Raw genomic sequence first — 18253 nt, 5'->3', positions numbered from 1 at the left:
GGGCTCAAAACCTGTGTTTTCTCAGGGAGACAGCTCTGTCCCCTGGCTCTTATAAGGTCCTAGGGGGGCTTGCCCCTTGAAAATTCAGGACAGGAGGCTCAACCCACTGTCTGGACTGATCCGTGGTACGACAGGAATGAAAATTAGCAGGTAAGAACCAATTTTCCTTTATCTTATCCCCTTGTCTTGCCTCTCCTAAATGGTACACATAAGTTCTTAAACCTCATCTCATATGGCTTTTGGTGTCTCACTTAGTGCTTTTTTGGACAAATATTTCAATTTCGATCAAGAACAGTTGGTTGAATGCCCCAAACATGTTCTCTGTTATGTTTTATTAAATTAGTAGCCGGTGATCAAGCTTCAGTGGGGCGGGTGAGCGAGAAGTGTAACTTACCTGTGTAAATCAGCCGCCGATATTCTCACGTCAAGCTACCTGAGAAACTCTGGGACAAAGTTTTGTCCGACCAGACTGTACTGGGTGACTTTAACTGAGTAACACTCAGTATCTGTGCTACCTGCCTAAACTTATTCCTCGCCCTCACAATGCCCTCCACCCTCCCTCTTTTTGCCTGGCTAATTCTGCGCAGAAAAGACTTCCCTGATTGCAGCAAGGGAATTGTTCAATTAAAAGTTCTGTTCAGAAAACTGGACTCCCAGCGGCAGTTCTAGGAATCCAAATAGTGGCAGAATTCAAGCACACACGAGACAGACACATAAGGACATAGTAAGTGTCACCAGAAAAAGGCCCAAGTGGTCCATCCAGTCTGCCCAGTAAGTTTTTTTTGTTTTTTTTAAAGAGTAGTAACTGGGGCTTAAGAACATAAGAACATGCCATACTGGGTCAGACCAAGGGTCCATCAAGCCCAGCATCCTGTTTCCAACAGTGGCTAATCCAGGTCACAAGAACCTGGCAAATTCACAAATACTAACGGGCCGATTCAGTAAAGTCTGCGGGAGAGCGGAGCCAATCAGCTGGCAGAGGAGGAGGAGTTTACCGAGTATAAAAGAGACTCCCTAACCCAGCAGTTTCGGTCTCCCTCTGGGGACCGAAGGAGAAGGACTATGCTACCCGCTGCTCTTCAAGACTGGAACTTTGGTGCTCCTGCTTAGATGGAAGATGGATGGCTGGCGTGACTTCCAGGAAGGTGAGCTGGGAGTTAAAGACTGTTTTACTATCTGGATGTGCCTACTTAAGGATATTGGTTGAGAGACTGCCAGCTGGTGGTTGTATCTGAAGGGACAAGGAAAATATCCCGAGAGATACTGTGGGAGGTGGTAGTTAGGCCCATTGGGCTAGACTTTTGAACTTTGGACTTGATGTTTGGTTATGAACTTTTGAAGCCAGTCTCTGCAGGGTGAGTTGCTGGCTCACTGGGGAGGGCATCTGCTTTCCAGCCAGACCAGGAGGGTTCAAACCCCACCTGGGGACTTGTGAAGATAAATGACAAAGAACTTTTATTTGAGTTTTCAAGGGACCAGGAAAGCTCTCTCAGGGGCTGGACCTTGGAAATGACGCAGTTGGGAGTGCACGGACCAGAGGAACTGTGACACTCCCCTATGAAGAAAAGCTAAAGAGGTTAGGGCTGTTCAGCTTGGAGAAGAGAAGGCTGAGGGGGGGGATATGACAGAGGTCAAAAGATCACGAAAGGACTTGAACAGATAAATGTGAATTGGTTATTTACTCTTTCAGATAATAAAAGGACTAGGGAGCACTCCATGAAGTTAACATGTAGCACATTTAAAAAAAAAAAATCAAAGAAAATTTGTTTTCACTCAGCACATAATTAAGCTCTGGAATTCATTGCCAGAGAATGTGGTCACAGCAGTTAGTGTAATTGGGTTTAAAAAAAGTTTGGATAAGTTCCTAGAGCAGAAGTCCATGGATTACAATTAATCAATAAGGATTAGTAGCTTGGGATCTATTCATTTAGGGGTAGATTTTAATACATGCGCGTGTGCGTCCATGTGTGCTCTCTTCCCGGCCACGTGCACATGCATGCCAGATTTTGTAATCCGTGCATGCAAGGGGGGTGGGAATTATGCAATTTTCACGCGGCGACGCATCACAACCTTTCCCATTTCCCATTTCCCTCCCCCTTACCCTAACCTCCCTTCCCCTCTCTCCCCACCCCCTAAACCCTTTCCCTTACCTTTTTTTGGTTATTTTGTTGCTTACTTCTCCAATGGAGCAGTAGCAACTTGCGCATGCCCGGATTCTCTTCCCCAGTATAGCGACAAATGGCTGCTGTACCGGCCACCTCAAATCCCTCGCCTCCCCGCCCCCGCCCATCCCTTTCCTTTCCTTCGGCCCGGCACTTTGGCACATACGGGAGTTACGCATGCAGTCTGGCCCCTTCTAAAATGCGTGCAGCATGCACAAGGCCCAGCTGTGTCCATAACCCCCGTTTTCCCTGTGCGCAGGGGATTAAAAATCAGGGTGTTAATGTTTGGGTACTTGCCAGTTACTTGTGACTTGGCTTGGCCATGGTTGGAAAAAGGATGCTAGGTTTGTTGGCCCCTTGGTCTGACCCAGTATGGCATATCTTATATTCTTAAATTCTTATGGCTATCTCTAGACATGACTTCAAAAACAGGATGGAGCTTCAGTTTATTGATCTGGTATCAAAATATGTGCTTGTAAGCCAACAAACAGCTAAAGCAACCACAGTATAATCCTATACCAGTCTTTTGTGTATGGAGAGATTTTTTATTATATGCAATTAAAATTTTAATCTAGAATCCAAAAATGCTTAGAAAAATCTCTTCAAAAGTAGTTCAAAAAAATCACTAACTGCGACACCCAAGGAAACACTTAAATGGCAGTTTTCATAATGGGACAATGGTCTAGTGAAAAGCAAAAAAATCACTTAAAAGCTTAAACTAGGTACATACTCTCCTTGGTCATACAAAACACAAGTTCTAACCGCTGAGGACGAAGCCCAAGCCAACACTGACAGTGTTTCGACGACGATAGCTCTTCTTCAGGGGCATGTTGGAGATTAAGATGAAACCTGTGTTTATCATTCAAATATGGCCGCAGGTATCACGAGCAAAGGCCATGTTTGAATGATATGCACAAGGGCTGGTGCAAGAGTATTTGGCACCCTAGGCGAACCTTTGGTGCAACCCTCTCCCCCCAGCTTATGTCCAGCACTTCCTCCTATCGGCTGCAGTAGCTCCAGCACAGCATTCCCTTCTTTGGAAGTACTGGTTCTGACACAGCGCTCCATTGGGCCTCATGCTGGCAGAATTTTGCCACTCCCAAAATATTGGCACTCTAGGCAACCACCTAGTTTGCCTAATGGACACACCAGCCCTGTATACATATGTAATTTCCAGGCATGAGGTGGTGAGGTTCAATCAACATGTAAGTTGAAATTGAGTCAAGCATGATAAATAAAAGTCCTGTAGGAATCAAAATGCAGTGAAGAATTCTTATGGCTAGAAAGTTCATGTGTGATGGATAAGAAACAGACTATGAAATATTATCTGTCCCCTCTTATCATTCCTCACCCTGGGTCCTCTACAACCACAGTAATAACCATCAACTTGCCCCTTCCTGTGTCCTCCACACTCCGATAGAAATAGCCATCACCCTGTCCCCTCCTATCATTCCTCACCCCATGTCCTCCACACCCTCACAATAGTAACCATTACCCTGCCCCTCCTATCATTCCTCACCCTGTGTCCTCTACAACGACGGTAATAACCATCATCCTGTCCCTCTTATTTCATAACCCATGTCTTTATGTGTGTGTGTCTTGTTGTGTGAGATTGGGTAAGTTCTAGTTACTGGTGCCCCGTACACTCACTTCTAACCTCTCCTTGCTAGCAAGAGCAGCTGCAGGCTATGCGGGAGGAGAACATCCAGCTGGAAGAGCTGCTGTGCAAGGTGAAAGCGCTGGGACGTTGGAAGGAGAGTGTCAAACAAGGCCAGCTCCGAGCCCAGCTGCGGAAGATGGAGGAGGTGAGCAGGTCCTTTTTATCCATGGGCCATTGCTTTACTATTATGTTTCACCTTTCCCTTAGATAATGGAATGGAAAATATCAATCAGCTAAACATAGATGGGGGTTCTCCTGCTAGGTCAGTAATGGGCACTGCTCCTGCAGCTCAGTTCTAGGGTTCCTGCTGTGCAACCAGAAGGCTGTAGGCTTATATTACAGGGACTCCAGCTGCAAAGGTTCTGTAATGAGACTGAAGTCCTCTCTCCACCCTAAATCTTCAAGGGGCTCTGCTCAAACAAATGGTATTGGAACAAGGGAGGCTGTGATACTCAATCTTGTGCTCAGTTATGGGGATAATGTCTCTAATATTCGGGCAGGAGCCCACCTGAGCGCCAATGATCATCAGACAGTATGGTTCAATATCATGAATAGGATACACAGAAGCCATATGAAGAGTTTTGAATTTCACAAATTCAGACTTTGTCAAAATGGGGGACGTACCTGGAGGAAGAACTGGAAGATTGGGAGAAAATGGGCAAGGTGAAACAGAGGACCAAATTAAAAGGAGCTATTGGAAAGGCAACAAATCTATACATTAGAAAAGTAAACGAGTAAGAGGAAAAAGAAAACGATCTGGTTCTCTAAGGAAGTGGCTGGAAAATAAAGGCAAAAAGAACAGCATTCGAGAAATATAAAGGATCCCAAAAAGAGGAACACAGGGAAGAATACCTGGTGAAACTGAGGGAGCGGAGAAAGAAATCAGGAAAGCAAAAGGTCAAGCAGAAGAAAGGATTGCCAAAGAGGTAAAGTGAGGAGACAAAACATTTTTCAGATATATCGGAAAAAGGAGGAAGGCCTGACGTGGTATAGTGAAATTGAAAGTTGACAACGAGCAATGTGTGGACTGAGATGGAGAAATGGCAGAAATATTAAACGAATACTTCAGTACGGTGTTCACTAAAGAAGACCCTGGAGAAGGACCATCGCTGGTTGACAAGACCATAGATGTGGGAGGAGTAGATGGAACTCCTTTTACAGAAAAGAATGTATGGGAAGAGCTAGGAAACTGAAATTTGACAAAGCCGAGGGGACCGGATGAGGTTCATCCCAGGATACTGAAGGAGCTCAGAGATGTGCTGCCAGGGCTGCTGAAGGACCTGTTCAATAGATCTCTGGAAATTGGAATGGTGCTGTGGGATTGGGGAAGAGTGGTGGTAATCCTGCTTCACAAGACTGGGAGCAGAGAGGAGGCTGGAAACTACAGGCCAGTTAGAATCACCTTGGTGGTGGGAAAATTAATGCAGGTGCTTCTGAAGGAAAGGATAATGAACTATTTACAATCGGGTGGGTTGCTGGAGCCGAGGCAGCATGGATTTACCAGGGGAAGGACTTGTCAGACAAATCTGATTGACTTTTTTTGATTAGGTGGCTAGAGAATTAGATCAAGGAAAAGTGCTCCACGTGATCATTTTTGGATTTCAGCAAAGCAAACCTGAGGGATGGCCCATGAAGATGCCTAACACCTCAGGGAGCATCCGTGATCTGGAACCTAAAACTACTATAAAACAAAAAAAAATCTCTCTTCCTTTTTTTTTTCTTGTTATAACTAATAGCCTGCAAGTGCAGCTCTACCATCTGCTGGAATCAGAGAAATACTGAGATCCTGCAGGTGGCACTCTCAGTTAAGTAGCAGTGCCTCAAAGTTTTTTTCTCTGACTCCATCTGCTGGAAAGGATGAATAACCCACTGGTCTGGACTAATCTGTGGTATTACAGGAACTAAAATTAGCAGGTAAGAACCAATTTTCCTATCTGGTCCCACATAGGAGGCTTGTGAATAAAATAAGAAGCTTCTGAGTGAGTACCAAGGAGGTGGCATGGCTTACAAACTGGTTGACTGATAGGAGATAGCGTGTGATGGTAAATGGAATGTATTCTAAAGAGAGATCAGTGTTAAGCGGAGTGCCACGGATATCAGTATTGGGCCTGGTTCTGTTCAATATCTTTGTGAGTGATATTGTGGAAGGGATAGAAGGTAAAGTTTGTCTGTCAGCGGATGATACTAAGATTTGCAACAGAATGGACACACCTGAAAGAGTAGAAAGAATGAAAAGTGATTTAAGAAAGCTTAAAGAGCAGTTGAAGGTATGGCAGCTGGGATTCAATGCCAAGAAGTGCAGTCATGCATCTGGGATGTGGTGATCCAAAAGAGTTGAATGTGATAAGGGGTGAAATAGTGATGTGCACGGACCAAGAGAGGGATTTTGATGGTGTCTAGCGATCTGAAGGTGATAAGGCGATAGCTAAAGCCAGAAGAATGCTGGGCTGCATAGAAAAAGGAATAACCAGTAAGAAAAAGGAGATGATAATTCCCTTGGTGAGGCTTCACTTGGAGTACTGTATTTAGTTCTGGAGCTCATATCTCAAAATAAAGACAGGATAGAGGCGGTCCAGAGAAGAGCGACTAAAATTGTGTGGAGTCTGTATTGGAAGAGGCTGAAAGATCTGCTTATGTATACCCTGGAAGAGAGGAGATGTAGGGGAGATAGGATGCATACCTTCAGATACCTGAAAGGTTTTAATGATGCACAAACTTTGAACCTTTTCTGTTAGAAAGGAAACAATGGAACTAGGGGTCATGAAATGAAATTCCAGGGGGGACGACTCAGAACCAATGTCAGGAAATATTTCTTCATGGAGAGGGTGGCGGATGCTTGTAATGCCCTTTCGGAAGAGGAGGTGAATACAAAAACAGTCAAAGAATTCAAAGGGGCATGGGATAAACACTGTGGATCCCTCAAAGCTAGAGGACAGAAATGAAGAAAAGCATGCTGGGGGGTAACTTGATGGTGCGGCAATTACTACCCTTAGCAGAAGGCAAGGGATTACTACCATTAACCAATAAGCCTTGATGTTTTTAATGCAACTGTAACATTGCTCTCCACTTTGACAGCAGGGGAAAAGGGGAATTGGATTCAGACAACCAACAAGGGCCCCATTTTACTACCCTTACCAGTAACATGGGGGTAACCTGCAGGGAGTGGCAGTTACTACCATAAGAAGCTTGCTAGGTAGACTGGATGGACCTTTTAGCCCTTTTCTGATCTGATGGTTTCGAGGATGACCATGGCGTTCGATGGCATTCCTGGTCCCTGACACAGTCCAGACTACAACACTCAAGGTCGGTGCCGCCACTCCGCCACATCAAGGCCCATTGCATTCAATGACACTTGGGTTGGTGCCATTCCTCCAGCTCGGTGGTGTCTTTGTCGCATGACGGTGCCCACTGATGTCTATGGTACAGAAGGGCTCCCGCCCCAGCCAAGGCAATCAAGAGTGTGTACAGCACTCGATAGTGCTCAATGGTTCTTATGGCATCGAGGGTAGTCAAGCATCTCAATGGCATTGAGGGCACCCCAGCACCTCGATGGAAATAAGGGTGACCATGGTGCTCAATGGCTATCCTATTCCCCGACATGGTCCTGACATCAAAACGTGAGATCATCAGTGTGCTGGCACGGGGTGTGCATGGGCAACCGTTACTGGACAAGACACCGAGAGTGCAGCAGCAACGCTACTCGCCCAGGCTCCTACTCACCCTCTCTCACAAGAAGACTACACTGTCAGTACCAACATAGGAGGCTACAGTCATCCTAGGCTCCTGCCCATGGAGACTAGTTCCCTAGAATGTGGGGAGAATGAGCCCCCCTTCCCCCCAAGAGGAACTGCATGATCCTCGATCCCTTCACTGTCCGCACCTCCGTCGATGCTGATCGATCAGTGAAACAACATGGAACTCCTGCCCAGGCTCAGCAGCCTACACAGATCAGTCTTGACAGCACCCAACAAAGACACAGAAACAGACAAAGCAAGGAGAGGACACAGAAACTAAACTGCAAATGCAGTATTTAGTTATTAAGGAATAAAATTAGACTCTGCCATGCTGCACAGTGACTAAGGCCCGCCATGCGGTTGGCAGAAAGTTGAAAAGAAAAGAAAATAAATTTAAAAAAACAAAACTACGCTAAGAAAAAGAAAAACAGCTGCAGCTCCAGAAAAAAATCACAACAAAGTGTGGGGAGACAGCAAAGTTGAATACTGTAACCACACGGCTCCGTGGAAAAAAAAAAAAAAGAGTCTGAGGAACTCTGCCTAGGGGGCAGGGTGATGGCTACAGCTGCACATGCTCAGAAGGGCTTGTTTGAATGTTCTAGATTCTTTGAGATGAAAGTTCTGTGCTGGGCTCCATCCAATGATGCCAACCACGTGTGAGGACTACCATCCTGCTTGTCCTCAGAGAATGCTCAACTCCTGGATCTCATCGGCTGCAGATCTTCAAACCAGTTCCAGGATGGGGGAGAGACCCTGTTGAGCCGGGCGTCTGTGGATGATTCCAGCCTCTCGCTTCCTCCTCTGCCTGACAAGGCCCTGTACGTTGGGGTGAGGGTGTCGGCAGCTACTCCCATTAAGGAGATGGTTGCTGGCGTTGCTGGAGTCCTCTGCCTGATGGGGTCTTTACGATGTGGAATCCTTAAGGGGAGCATGCACATTGCTGGCTCATGGGGCATCGCTGATACCGGTAGTTAAGGAAGAGCAAGAACAGTGAAAAACATCTGTAAAGCCCCCCCCCCCCCCCCCCACACACACACACACACTCCTTTAGAAGGGCGATACCGGCTCCAGCACAGCTCTCCGGTATAGGAAGATCCTAAGTCAAGTCGGCAGCAAAATCAGTGACTGTAAAAGACTTGGAAGCCTCATTGGCTACAGCTGAAGATTTGCCAACAAGTTCACTTCTGCAGTTTTGTACTTTTTCATCTCAAGTTTCCTCTAATCCTCAAGAACAAGAGGAGGACCTAGGACATCGTATTCTCAGCTAGGATCTCTCTCTACACAAGGTTCTTCCCTACAGGATTTTAGGATAGAGTTTAAGGAGAACATTTGTTTGAATCGGAACTTGAGCATGATCAAGGCTGAGGTTGAGTTCACCTTATGAAACATTGGAAAAATGTTTCTTGGAAAATTAAAAAGTGGCTTTGCAGCAAGTTCCACCTACATCTTGAGTGTATTTTATACCTACAGTTAAGAGAGTTTTGACAATTGGTGAGGGAGAAGTTGAGCCTTTGGAATCGGTGGACAGTTTAGATGTCACAGGACTATTAGAGTCTTTGCTAGGAGGAGGTGGTGAGGAGGATGCGATAGTGGGCTTTGCTCTTGATATGGATCCTGATTTAGTTTTGAAATTATATTCTCAGAATAGGGCCTTGTTATTTTTTGGCCAACCCAGCCCAGGAAACGAGGTAAAAACTCCTGATGCTTAAGAACAAGGTTTGAAGGGTTGGTGCCTCAAATGTCCATAGTTTGGTGGAATACCAAGATGATAGATATACGTTTTATAAGCACACACATTTACAGAATGTTCTGTTAGGCAAAGATCTGAGTGGTTAATTTACGTTCTGCAGTCACTTGATTATATATATATATATATATATATATATATATATATATATATATATATAAAACTGTTGGTATAGAATTAATAATATCCATGGGGTTTTCCCTTTAGAAACCATACTGTGGTTCAGTTGTTAGTTGATTCCTTTATTAAGAACACCGATTGGATTCCCTTCTTGAGGACTTGGGTCAGCTATTGTCGGAGCTTATTGTTGTCAACTTGTTATTTTTTTGTATTATGATGCGACAAATGTGACTTTTCCTATAATAGCATTAATGATATTGTAAAAAAAAAAATTATTAATGAAAAATTAAAAAAAAAAAAAAAATATATATATATGAAGTTTAACGATCCAGTTTTGTTGGGTACAATTGCTAAGGGCTTAGAGTGTTAGAGTAGGCGCCACTCTGATTCCACTCTGAAGGTTATGTTCAAACTCTGCCAATAAAAATCTCAATTGGAATCATAGAACAAACGCAGAAAAAATTCCAAGATTACTTTTGGAACTGCAAATTACCGAGAGTCTCTAAGAAAAAGCTTATTTTATCTTGGACTTTAGTTCCCACCTTTTCATTGGTAGTTCAAGGTGAGTTACGTGCAGGTGCAGTAGGTATATTTCCCTGCCCCAGCGAGCTTACAGTCTGTTTGTACCTGGGGCCCAGTGTCAGAAGGATTTGAACCTTGGCGTCTCTCATTCTCAGCCTGCTAGGCTATGCCTACACACCAGTACTATGATTACTCCTCTACTCTGAGTATTATGTTTGGACATAATACGGGGTGCATTGGGAGTGTTGAAGATAATTAATTACTTTAATTGTTAATTGAGAAATGAGGGTCAGCAAGCAAGTTGTGGGCGAGAGCCCTTCTGTTGGAATAACTTACTGCATTTGTGAAGAGCATTCGCACGTTAATTGAGAGCCCTATATAATGGGGCAAAGGGTGCAGAAGCTTAAATGTGAGTGATGTATGCTTAAACTCTGGCACCCGTATGGGAAGAGACTTTCCTCCCCTGGCTCTAATATGGGGAATCACTCTTTCCTCCTGGGAGGGGCCGACATCTTTTTAGAGCCTGCTTAGAGAAAGGGTTAATGATGACCTGCCAAGCCTTTCCATGGGTGGCAGACCACGGCTTGGGTGAGTCGTGTCCTACACACCCGCCGGGGGCAGCCCAGACTCCCACCAGAGCCAGGGTTATCGGATGTCTCCCCGCTGGTCGCACGCTTGGCAGCTAGGACTGATGAGCCCTGGCTGGGAGAGAGACCTCGGGGTGACAGTGACGCAGTGTGGCAGAATGGTAACCAGGGCCGGAGGGAGGCACTGCTAGCAAGGAAAAGGAGGTGGTGATGCCCCTTCTACAAGTCACTGGTGAGGCCTCACCTGGAGCACTGTGTTCAGTTCTGGAGGCCGTGTCTCAAAAACGATCCCGGCACCAGTGAGGAAAGGATTGGGTTAAAAATAGAAGAGATGCACATTTTCTATTCCCCCCCCAAAACTGTAAAACCAATAGATTACAATTTAAAAAAAAAAGCTATGGGCAAAATGAAGCAGCAATCGAGCTAGGAAGCAGGCGAGTTAGTATTTTGAGGAATCCACCTAGTACTGCCGCCTGAAAGAAAATCCTTAAACTGGTGAGTGTACCTGCCGGACCCTGGACACGCAGGCTGACTTGGCCATTCTTTGCAAGCAGCCGGAGAGGGGAAGGGCTTATGTAGTCGCGTGCCGTGAAGCTGCGCATCTCCCGTTGATTTTTTTTTGTATTGACAGGAGGTGATTGGGAACAAAAAGGCAGGCCTGAAGGAGAAGATGCTGGCCGAGCGGGAGACGCTTCTGCTGCAGGAGCAGCTGGAGGTGGTCAGGGCAGCACTAGCAGAATCCCAGGCCGAGAAGAGAAGGATACAGAAGCAGCTGGAGAAACAGGTATTGCCTGGGCAGAGCAGGTAGTGTAAGTGTTTTTAATATGGGTTTGCTAACTCATTTTCGAACAGGCCACCCGTGGTGTCCCACTTCCTGTGTCTTGGCCAGGCACAGAGCTGTAATTCAGGAGGTGAGCAGGCTGTTAATCCTGTACTGCTAGGGTTGCCAGCTCCAGGGGCTGCTCGAGGCAGTCGGAAGCCTGAGGCCAGGGATGAGATAGCGCCCCCCCCCCCCCCTCCCGAGACACAGCACCCTTTCAGTTTTTCAAAAGCTGTGGAAGGGGGAAAGCAGAAATCAGAGTTCCCAGAGGAGTGGCAGATTGGCAGATAGTGTGTCAGTGATAATATTTCTAGGAAGCTGGCAACCCTGCCACACTCCCAGGAACCCTAAAACCTGTCTCCCACCTTTTCCCCAGCATTCTCCCCTGCAGAAGTGGGAGATGGGTGAATGGTGGAGGCAGGGGCAGATTGCAGGAAAATATCGGGCCGGGGAATTTTTTCAAAACAAGCCCATGGGGTAACTCATGCACTCATGCACTTTCCCTGCAGCACGTGTGTCAACAGCTCCCAAAAGCACGCCAAGTTAACTCTGGAACCCGACAGAATTGAGCCAAAATAAAGTTCATCTTTCCCAAAATAACCAAGAAGTTAAGCACATCCTAGACCTGGGGTGAGCAGAGCTGCACCTCCATTTCATCCATACAAATTGGCTGGGCCCCCTACACACCTGCTTAAATCTCTTGTAGAGTATATCTTGGATTCCCGGTCTGGTTCTTGAACCAATTGCAAGTAATGACACTGCCAACCAGTGACACACACACACACACACACACACACACAATCAGATTTTTAGATTGCAGAAAAACTTTATTGGTACATTCGTACTAACACAAAGACACATACTCTCTCTCAGGCACAACAACCCACCCACACACATATCAAAACTGCAATAACTGCCAGCACTCAAACACTAACAACCCTACTTATGAAAAGGCAACACTGCGATTATTACACCAGGCCCTAAAAAGCCATTACACCTACTATTAGGAAAACAGAAAAATCCAAACTGCTACAGATCCCTACACAGAACCTACAGACTAGCAGAATACGTCAACTCAGTCACACACACAAAATACAAACAGACCCTCACAAAAATGCAGAATAAATAAACCATAAAGTATTCATACAAATGTGCAGACAAAAACTAAACTGTTAACCAGAACAGGCCAGACTACTATGCAGTACAACAATGGAAAAACAGAAATATTACAATTCCTCAGAAAACATCAAAATCAGTAAATATAGATCATCAATAGAAAACCATACTAATAAAAAGATTTCAAAACAGCTGACAAACAGAACATCTAATAATTGAAAACTCATATAAAATTTCCAAAGACCAATAAAATATTTCAAACACCAACCAATACTTAAAATGGATAAAACATCCCCGGTTGTACTACCTGGAATCTTTTGATTTCCAGATGCCCTGAGATTGTCATGGATTATCAGGGGAGAGATGAGGGGTTGTTCCTCACAATCTATCTCTCTCATATGTATACACATTCTGAATAATAGAACATGCTCTCACAGACTCACACAGACATGCTATCTCAGATATGCTCTCACACACACATACAGACAGACATGCTCTTTCACCCACGCATTCTCTCACACACACAGACAAGCTCTCATACACACACACACACAAACACACACACACATGCACTCTGATTCACTTCCTCGCCCTTCCCCAGTATAAGTACAGCGGCAGAGGGATTTTTCATTTTTCTTGAGGCCACAGGAGCTGATGCTGCTCTGTTTTCTGTGTATGTGTGTTGGGGAGGGGGGGGGGGGAGGCGGCGCTGTTGCTTTTCCTCCGGTGCTTAATGCCTCTTCCTCCGATGGCCCGGGGGATGTGCTTGCGTGGAGGTGGAGGCCGAGGTGGGAGCACTGTTGCTGCTAATTCTCGGACGTCGCGCAAACTTGGGGGCCAATGCTGCCTCTTCCTGCGATGGCTGGGGGATGCTCTCTTCTTTTTCCTGCCTGGCCTCTTCTTCTTCCCGCCCAAGCAGGTAGGAAGAAGGAGAAGTCATGTCATCTCCACCCCCAGACCGTGGTGCCGCGAACACAGCATTGCAGCGTTCGTGGCAACTGCAGGCAGACCCATTCCATTTTGGCCACGTTTCACATGCTGGAACCGGGTCCTGAAGGGGGAGGGAATTCCCCTCCTCCTCTTTCCCCGCAGCCCGTGGCCCCCAGGGGAGGCTATCACTCCACTAAATCTTCTGGCCTGACAGAGGAGGGCATCGAAGGGGCCTCAGAATCTTCATCAGATTCATTTTCATCTGACTTTGTATTATTTCTGCATAGAGCCTTTAGGGCCAGGAGAGCAGCTCATAAGCGCTCTGGGTGGCGTGTGTTGCAGGAGCCCAGTGCCCCAGATAGCCATAGGAGCAATGGTGGCTCGGGTGACTAGCGCTGGATCTGAAAGCCCAGAGAGGGCTCCGGACTTGTCCATGGGAAGATTCATCCTCCCAGGATTCAGACCAGGACGCCCCGGATCCTAGTGGGGCTTCTCAGGAGAAACAGCCTAACGGCGGCCAGGATCTGAGTATTGATTCTGGAGGACCACAAATCGTGAACGGAGATTACCCTAAGGTGGTCCGCCTTTTTTGAAGAGATGAGTTGGCTCCCTTAATTCCGGCCATTCTGGAGGAGCTAGGTATTGAAACTCCGCCAGAGGATTTTTGGATGGGTTCAGTAGATCTGGTCATGTTGGGCTTGCGTGGTCCGACTAAATTGTTTCCATTTCATCTCTCTGTTACGGACTTGCTGTTCCGAGAACGGGATACTCCTGACCTGGGCTTGAAGGACAGTAAGGCTATGGACAAGTTATATTCCTTGCCAGAGGAAGCGTTGGACCTGCTCAGAGTTCCCAAGGTAGATGCAGCCATTTCAACTGTTACAAAAAAGACCACGATCTCTGTTATGGGAGCAACGGCTTTCAAGGATTTCCAGGACCGAAAGTTGGAGGTGGAGCTCAAAAAGATTTTTGAAGTGTCAGCACTGGGAGTCAGAGCTGCAATGTGTAGTAGCTTTTCCTTGAGAGCAGGCCTGTGCTGGGTTCAGAACCTACAAAATAGCACTGCCCTGACAGAGCAGGAAGTGATGCAAGCGGGATGCCTCGAGGCGGCCGTCACTTACAGTATGGATGCTCTCTATGACCTTTTGCATACTTCGGCCAAGTCTATGGTCTCAGCGGTTTCGGCCCAAAGACTTCTCTGGCTGAGAAACTGGTCTGCAGATGTGTCCTCCAAGGCTCAATTGGGCTCGTTGCCTTTCAAGGGAAAACGGCTCTTTGGTAAAGATCTGATGGACATGATTCAATCTTTGGGTGAGAATAAGGTACACCGGCTACCTGAGGATTGGCCAGAGTCGAGGGGCACAGTTTCGGCTCGCTCTTGCTTCCGGGGGAATTGGAGGTTCCATTTATCCCAGTCATTTGGGTCTTCCTTTTGTCAGCAATCAGGAAGGCAACAGTCCTGGTCCCAGTCCTTTCGGGGCCGGCGCTTCAGCAGACCAGGGGCACAGCAGCCCTCCGGTGGACTCAAGCCCTCCCAATGATGTGAGGCCGGTCCATTCCTCGGTTCCAATGCTGGGAGGCAGGCTGTCTCAATTTTATGAGGAATGGGCCACTCTGAGGTCCAATCAATGGGTCCTCAAGGTGATAAAACAGGGTGTTGCTTTAGATTTTGCACGGCGCCTTTCGGATCGGTTTCTTGTCTCCCCGTGCTTGTACGTCGAAAAGCACCAAGCTGTAAAGGACACATTGCAGCATCTTCTCAATCTCGGGGCAATTGTTCTGGTTCTGCTAGTGGCGCAGCGCAGGGGCCGTTACTCCATTTACTTTGTGGTGCCCAAGAAAGCGGGAACCTTCCAGCCCATTCTCGATTTAGAAACATAGAAACATAGAAATGACGGCAGAAGAAGACCAAACGGCCCATCCAGTCTGCCCAGCAAGCTTCACACATTTTTTTCTCTCATACTTATCATTTTCTCTTAACTTTTGGTTCTATTTCCCTTCCACCCCCACCATTAATGTAGAGAGCAGTGATGGAGCTGCATCCAAGTGAAATACCTAGCTTGATTAGTTAGGGGTAGTAGGGGTAGTAACTGCTGCAATAAGCAAGCTACACCCATGTTTATTCCCTTTACCCAGACTATGTCATACAGCCCCTATTGGTTGTTTTTCTTCTCTCCTGCCGTTGAAGCGGAGAGCCATGCTGGTTATGCATTGAAAGTGAAGTATCAGGCCCTTTTGGTTTAGGGTAGTAACCGCCGTAACAAGCCAGCTACTCCCTGCTTTGTGAGTGCGAATCCTTTTTTTTTTTTTTTTTCTTCTCCCCTGCAGTTGAAGCTATTCTGGATATGCGTGAAGCCTCAGCTTTTCTTATTCCCCTGCTGTTGAAGCAGAGAGCTATGCTGGAAATGCTTGATGTATCAGCCTCTCCCATGCCATGAAGCAGAGAGCCATGCTGGATATGCATCGAAAGCGAAGTATCAGGCACATTTGGTTTGGGGTAGTAACCGCCGTAATAAGCCAGCTACTCCCCGCTTTGTGAGTGCGAACCCTCTTTTCTTCTCCCCTGCCGTTGAAGCAGAGAACTATGCTGTATATGCTTGGAAAGTGAAGTATTAGGCTTATTTGGTTTGGGGTAGTAACCGCCGTAACAAGCCAGCTACTCCCCTCTTTGTGATAGCAAATCCTTTTTTCCACATTTCCTCTTGCCGTTGAAGCTTAGAGCGATGTTGGAGTCACAGTAAGCATCTGTATGTTTATTTAATAAGGGTATTGTCTCCGGGCAGTAGCCATCTTTCTGGTGAGCCACCCACTCTACATTGGCGGTCTCTTGACTTTATGGATCCACAGTGTTTATCCCACGCCCCTTTGAAGTCCCTCACAGTTCTGGTCTTCACCACTTCCTCCGGAAGGGCATTCCAGGCATCCACCACCCTCTCCGTGAAGAAATACTTCCTGACATTGGTTCTGAATCTTCCTCCCTGGAGCTTCAAATCGTGACCCCTGGTTCTGCTGATTTTCTTCCTACGGAAAAGGTTTGTCGTTGTCTTTGGATCATTAAAACCTTTCAAGTATCTGAAAGTCTGTATCATATCACCTCTGTTCCTCCTCTCCTCCAGGGTGTACATATTTAGATTCTTCAATCTCTCCTCGTACGTCATCTGATGAAGATCCTCCACCTTCCTGGTCGCCCTTCTCTGTACCGCTTCCATCTTGTCTTTGTCTTTTTGAAGATACGGTCTCCAGTTCAGTTTAAAACGAGTAAACAAACGCCTCCGTATTCTGTGGTTTCGCATGGAAACTTTGAGATCGGTCATTGCATCGGTGCGAAAGGGAGAGTTCTTGGCGTCTCTGGATCTCACGTAAGCATACCAGCACATTGGCATCCGGTCAGACCACCAAAAATTCCTGAGGTTCGCCATCCTGCGACGACATTTCCAGTTTCGTGCCCTGCCGTTCGGCCTCGCCACGGTGCCCAGGACCTTTACCAAGATAATGGTCGTGGTAGCGGCACAGCTGCGGAAGTAATCCGTATCTAGATGATTGGTTGATTCGGGCAAAGTCGGAAATGTTGTACCAAGCGGCGATCCGTCAGGTTGTTCAGCTATTGGAGTCGCTTGGATGGGTAATAAATTTTGCCAAGAGTCACCTGATTCCTTCTCAGTCCTTGGAATTTCTAGGGGCCCGGTTCGAAACACAGCTCGGCCAGGTTTTTCTGATGGAGGAGCGCATTGCCAAACTGCAGGAGCAGGTTCGGAATTTATTGGACAAGCATCCTCCCAAAGTCCAGGATTATTTGTGGGTCCTTGGATCGATGGTGTTCACCCTCGAGTTGGTCCCCTGGGCCTTTGCTCATATGAGGCCTCTGCAGTCAGCATTGCTTTCTTGCTGGAGTCTGGTGTCAGAGCAATTTCATCTTCCGCTGCCTCTTACAGACTCTGCTTGTTCCAATCTAGACTGGTGGCTCAATTCGGTCCATTTGAGCCGCGGAGTGTTCTTGGAGGTTCCAGAATAGATGGTGGTCACTACGGACGCCAGCCTCTCTGGTTGGGGGAGCAGTGTGTCAGGACAAGTCTGTACAAAGTCAGTGGTCAAAGGAGGAATCTCAGTGGTCAATCAATTGTTTAGAGACCAGAGCGGTCAGATTAGCTCTGCAGGTCCTGCAGTCGAGACTGCAAGGGAGGTCAGTCAGAATTTTGTCCGATAATGCGACCACAATAGCCTACATCAATCAACAAGGAGGAACCAGGAGTCCTCCAGTGGCGAGCGAAGCACAGCAGTTGATGCTCTGGGTGGAACAACATTTAGTCAGCCTGGCAGCCCCTCATATCGCGGGGGTCGGCAATGTTCAGGCCGACTTTCTCAGTCGCAACAGACTCGATCCCGGGGAGTGGGAACTCTCTCCAGAGGCATTTGATCTGATCTGCAAAAGGTGGTCCAGACCTAGTATGGATCTCATGGCGACGTTCTGCAATGCCAAGGCTCCACGTTTCTTCAGTCATCGCCACAAGACAGGAGCAGAGGGGGTGGACGCCCTAGTTCTAGCTTAGCCGCACAACGTGCTTCTATATGTGTTTCCGCCATGGCCTCTAATCTGCAAAGTGCTGCAGCGCATAGAGTCCCATCCGTCGGAGGTGATTTTGGTAGCTCTGGAGTGGCTGCGGCATCCATGGTTTGTGGACTTGGTCAATCTTGTGGTGGACGGACCTCTCAGGCTGAGAGACTTCTTGAACCTTCTTCGGCAGGGGCCCTTTTGTTTAGAAGAGGCAGATCACTTTTGTCTAACAGCATGGCTTTTGAAAGGCAGCATTTAAAGAGCAAGGGTTACTCGGACGCAGTGGTGGCTACCCTCTTGCTG

The 18253-nt window shown here is 46.9% G+C and overlaps 1 protein-coding gene across 1 annotated transcript in view; it reads left to right on the top strand.

Moving 5' to 3' along the window:
- Positions 1-18253, top strand: part of LOC115088588 — a 223390-nt gene that overhangs the window by 166052 nt on the left and 39085 nt on the right. The window contains exons 32-33 of the mRNA XM_029596845.1: positions 3833-3967; positions 11164-11316. Coding sequence (XP_029452705.1) covers positions 3833-3967; positions 11164-11316 — 288 coding nt within the window. The remainder of the gene's footprint in view (positions 1-3832; positions 3968-11163; positions 11317-18253) is intronic.

The sequence above is a fragment of the Rhinatrema bivittatum genome, chromosome 3 (genome assembly GCF_901001135.1).
Source record: "Rhinatrema bivittatum chromosome 3, aRhiBiv1.1, whole genome shotgun sequence".
Taxonomy (NCBI): Eukaryota; Metazoa; Chordata; class Amphibia; order Gymnophiona; family Rhinatrematidae; genus Rhinatrema; species Rhinatrema bivittatum.
Note: the sequence above shows the minus strand (reverse complement) of the source record. Positions and strands in the feature narration are given on the sequence as shown.